The sequence below is a fragment of the Odontesthes bonariensis genome, chromosome 23 (genome assembly GCF_027942865.1).
Source record: "Odontesthes bonariensis isolate fOdoBon6 chromosome 23, fOdoBon6.hap1, whole genome shotgun sequence".
Lineage (NCBI taxonomy): Eukaryota > Metazoa > Chordata > Actinopteri > Atheriniformes > Atherinopsidae > Odontesthes > Odontesthes bonariensis.
The window spans coordinates 10,301,579-10,306,407 of record NC_134528.1 but is presented as its reverse complement, the minus strand read 5'-3'; the positions used below and the strand labels follow the sequence as shown (position 1 = coordinate 10,306,407).

At 46.3% G+C, this 4,829-nt stretch overlaps 1 protein-coding gene across 1 annotated transcript; it reads left to right on the top strand.

The window, feature by feature from the left end:
• Window positions 1-1,124: 1,124 nt before the first annotated feature.
• Window positions 1,125-3,396, top strand: arl4d (ADP-ribosylation factor-like 4D). The gene is made up of 2 exons (XM_075456838.1): window positions 1,125-1,264; window positions 2,073-3,396. The coding sequence occupies exon 2, from the start codon at window positions 2,202-2,204 to the stop codon at window positions 2,805-2,807; it is 606 nt and encodes a 201-aa protein (XP_075312953.1). The 5' UTR covers window positions 1,125-1,264; window positions 2,073-2,201; the 3' UTR covers window positions 2,808-3,396.
• Window positions 3,397-4,829: the final 1,433 nt, after the last annotated feature.

The following is a 4,829-nucleotide window of genomic DNA, read 5'->3' as shown; positions in this document are numbered from 1 at the left end:
TATAATGTGGCATCGTAAGAAGATACTCAAGTGAAGTAGAAAATACCTCAGATTTGATTGAATTACAGCACACACGCATCGTTTATTAGGAAAACACAAGATAAACTGAATCATAAGATGTATTTCCTCCTGTTGTTCAGCAAATTGGCCACAGGGTGGCGCCAAAGCATCGCTACAGACCGACACTGAAACCAAACTGGTCCCTGTTTACGGTGCCATTAAAAAAAACTTTTTTGATTAAGGTAAATAACGATAAAAAAAACAATGTGTTATCTTAAATCGATATATGTTTACTTATAAAAACGTGATGGTTGTATTTTGATGTATTTTAAAGACTCAGGAGACGCAGTCATTGATTATTGATTCAGAAGGAGCAGTTGTTGAGAGGATCGATCAGGTGTAGAGTCAGAGTAAGGACGGGAAGTTCAGATAAGGACTCTGAGGCTTTAAAAACAGACAGAAGAATGTAAAAAAAATGGCCGTTTTATAAAGCACATTTCAATACAGGTAAACCCAACGTGCTGAGGAAGGACAAAGTATGAGAGAACCACACACGTAAGGAAATGGGCTTTAGGAAGAGGAATTTAAATGTGATTCTGTGTGAAACAGTTTAAAATCTCCAAATATGAAGGTTAAAATGTTAACTTTAAATCAAATCAAATTTATTTGTATAGCACATTTCATGTACAAACAATTCAAAGTGCTTCACATGAAATAAAAGCATTGCAGCAGGGAGTGGAAGAAGCATTAAAAATACATAAAAGAATATAAAGAGAAACAAATAAAATCATCAACTTTAGATGTATGTTTATGGAAAAAATAAGTACAAATGTGTATCATCTGCATCTGAACGTGAGGATATATTATGATTATTTATGATATTACCAAGTTAAAGAGAAGCAGACCAAGAGTAACCTTCATATTTAACGGGAAGCCGGTGAAGATCGTTTGGTAACGCTGAAATAGTTTATTCCCACAGAGCGTGGTGTGTTATAACTAAAAGTCCTCCCTCTCTCAGCTCCTCCCACAGCCACGTTTCAGCGGCCCCTGCGGTTCCCCGCTTCACCTGCAGGGGGCGCGGAGCAGCCCTCCAGGTGACCGTGACGTCAGCCGGGCTGAAGGTGGTGTTCGCTCGAGCTTTTCCAGAAATCCTCATTACTGCTGCTGGAGGAGACCCGAGAGGAGCCGAGCTGCCGGGAGAGACTCCGTTTACCGCCAACTATGGAAGTGCTACATTCACCGGAAATTTAAAAAAAAAAGAAAGGTACGTTTGCAGGTTGATTTTCCGCTGTTTGGATTCGTGTTTTATCATTTTAGTGCCGTTTTGCATGTCTAATAAATCAGTGAACATCGGTCTCTCAGGCTTAATCTTTAGAGGACATCGAAGTTATTTAATACACCCACTAATGTTCGTGATAATACAAACTAAACGCAGAGGTCTCGCGCAGGAGAGGAGAGGCACTAAAAGTGGGATTCAGATTTTAAATACTGTCAGGTAACCATTAGATGAGAAACATGACAGTGCATTTTGTACCTGCTGGATTTATTCACACATTATCAACCATCTCAGGGTGGGCAGCAGATCTCTGTCTCCTGGACACATGTAATGGCTGTGCTCTGTCCAAAGGCGGCTGATGGATATCAGGATGTCAACAACAACCGGATTAGAGCTGCTGCAGCACAGACATGAAGCAGAGAGAAGCAGTGGAAACACACACACATGCACGCGCTGCATTGAAATCAATCTGCCTCAGGAAAAGCCTTTTAGGTTTAACCGTCTTAAGAGGATTAGGCCGAGCAAATAAGAAGCCAACACAACCTCAGACACCCAATTAAATGTTGGTTTGGCTCCTTTTTTTCGGTTATTATTCGCGTAGCCTCGGTTAAAAATAACCGGAAGGGACTCCAGTTTGGGTTTAATAAACTGTGGGGTGAGAAATCTCAACTATCCGTTATCAATGTCTGCTCTGCATTCCTCATTCAGGCCCTCTTAGATTGCGAACATGCATTCCTTAAGCAGCCATTATCCTCTGGCTCGGTGCTAACCCAACCTCTGTGTGTGTCCTGATAAGGTCTCCCATCATCTGATCCCGTTCGCCTCTGAGGACGGGGAGCAAATGCCAGCCCGCTGAGAAAAAGGATTACGTTTGGAATTTGTCACCTCGCCTCGCCTCGGTTGGTGTGAATTGCCGGCTGGAATCATGGGGAACCAGCTGACCGACATCGCTCCCAACACGTCCTTCCTGCCGAGCTTCCAGAGCCTGCACGTGGTGGTGATCGGCCTCGATTCGGCCGGCAAGACGTCTCTGCTCTACCGGCTCAAGCTGAAGGAGTTCGTGAAGACCATCCCCACCAAGGGGTTCAACATGGAGAAGATCAAGGTGGCGGTGGGGGCGTCCCGGGCCATCAACTTCCAGGTGTGGGACGTGGGCGGGCAGGAGAAGCTGCGCCCGCTGTGGAAGTCGTACACGCGGCGCACGGACGGGATCGTGTTCGTGGTGGACTCCACCGAGCTGGAGCGGATGGAGGAGGCCAAAGTGGAGCTCCACAAGATCACCCGCACCTCGGAGAACCAGGGCGTGCCCGTGCTGATCCTGGCCAACAAGCAGGACGCGGACGCGGCCTTGTCCGTCGGCGAGGTGGAGAAGCTGCTCTCCGTGCACGAGCTGAGCGCGTGCACGCTGCACCACGTGCAGAGCTGCAGCGCCGTGGACGGGCAGGGCCTGCAGCCGGGCCTGGAGAAGCTGTACGAGATGATCCTGAAGAGGAAGAAGACGGTGAAGCACAACCGGAGCAGGAAGAGATGAACTCTGGGCCTCGGGCCGTGGACGTAAACAGAGATTTATCCGGCGTCGGGACACTTCCTGACCGAACAGGAGAGCGATTTGTGCCGACGCAACGCGGCGTTCCGGTCAGCGGGAACGGGTCTGCTCACACCGCCGAAGCCGTTTGGACCCTTTGGAAGCTTCACTTATAGATTTAAAGGAAACAATGACGGCAGTTAGTCGCCACTAAGTGCTTTTCTACACTCGAATTAAAGCAGAGTTGGAACAGGACACGTAGAGCTAATGCACAAACACATGTAAGCGGGAGCCTTTTGGAGGAGAAATGTCCTGACGTTCCCTCACAGATTCTGCCGCCCTGAGCGGCTGTTTTCGTTCCACAATGTTTCCCCCCCAAAAGTATTTATTCAGTGCTTGTGTGTTTGTGCTGAAGGGGGGTTTTCTGTTCCCTTTTGTAAATGATATTAAATGCTATTTAGTTTCAGGAAGAGCAAATCTTTCAAATTCATTCATAGCCACAGATGTTAAGTTTCATTTGGTATAATCAGCGTTTATACAAATTGTACATTTTGTAAATCTGGAAACTTAATAAATCTGAGCACTGTACAGAAAATTCTTTGCTATCTTTGAATCTTTTAGGTTATATAACTAAATAATTACCCCCCCCTTGTTGCTTATGCTTGGGGCCAAATGATTCCTGGAGCTATAAAAAGCAAAAAGCTGCGTATTTCCACATTAACCTGTGCAGAAAGAGGCTTGTTTGTAGTGGAAAAACCTGCACAGGCATGCAGATTGTCAGTTTTTCTCATCCATTTTGGGGTTTTATCTTTTGGTTTCTGGCCCGTGACTCAGCTGTTTTGGCTCGGTTGAACACGGCCGAACACGTAGAAGCTGATGAAACCGATATATCCGACGGGAGCTGAAAGAGAGAGGGGCTGTTACGCTGAATAACTCTGAGTGAAAAGCTGCTGGTGCTCCACATCTGTGGCAAATGTTTGCCAACTTTCACAAGGAGATAAGATTGTAATGCTGATTCCTGAGCTTGTTTGTGTCTGAACCAGTTTGGAAAAACAGGCCGGCTGAAGTTTCACTCGGGAGCAAACAGACTGCGTTTAAAGATTTCAATTTCAAAGTCTGGAGTTGTGGCTCATCTCAGTGTTCACAGCCGGATCAGAAAAGGAGGCCGGCTTTACCTTCCCCCCTACCTAAGACCGAACAATCCGTTTAGTTTGAGTCCCACCTCCTGTTGTCTGCCAACTGCTGACAGTGTAATTGCATCAATTAGTGTCGAGGCGGCTCAGAGACCCTGCGGTTGCTGTTGTGACCACGCCGGGCCGAACCACCTTCAGGCTGTGAGCAGAAAGAAATCTATTGTTACCGTTTTTTTTCTGTTCTTGTAGGTGTTTCACTTCTCAGTAATGAGACTCTTAACTGACTGGCTGGGGTGAAATAACAGTATGTGCGTCATAATAACCACGAGGGCAAGGCTCCACATGCAAAGTCATTTTCCCCCTGCAGGTCACTCACAATTTACAGCAGCTTTCTTTCTGTTTTGGACGACTTGCTGCACTCTTCTCATGTCAACACACGGGCAAAACGCAGACGCGGAATCCGCTTTTTTCAATGTTAGCATGTCAAAACAGCCGCTAACGGTAGCTAAATGTGGTACATTACAGGAGTTTTTGCATTGGTGGCCGTACAGAGAGAAAATTAATGTACAAAAACTACAATTACTGCGAGTCCAGCTTGACTTCTGCTGAGTTTCAGGCTTTAAACGTCTGTGACCCACCCGGTCGTCATGTGGGTCGTAAAGATGGGGTCGTTCACCCAACGGTTCTAATGTGGGGGTCACATGAATCGAGGTGTGAATGGTGGTGAAACTGCTTTTAAGGGAGGATGAAAGGACTGCAGACTGACAGGTGGTGCCTTAATCCACCACCTCTGTGGCTCCACTTTAACATACAGTCCTGAGCCAACACCTCATTTCTTTATATATTATCAGGAGAACAGGATAGAACTGTGCAAACACAAGTGTTGATGCAGTTT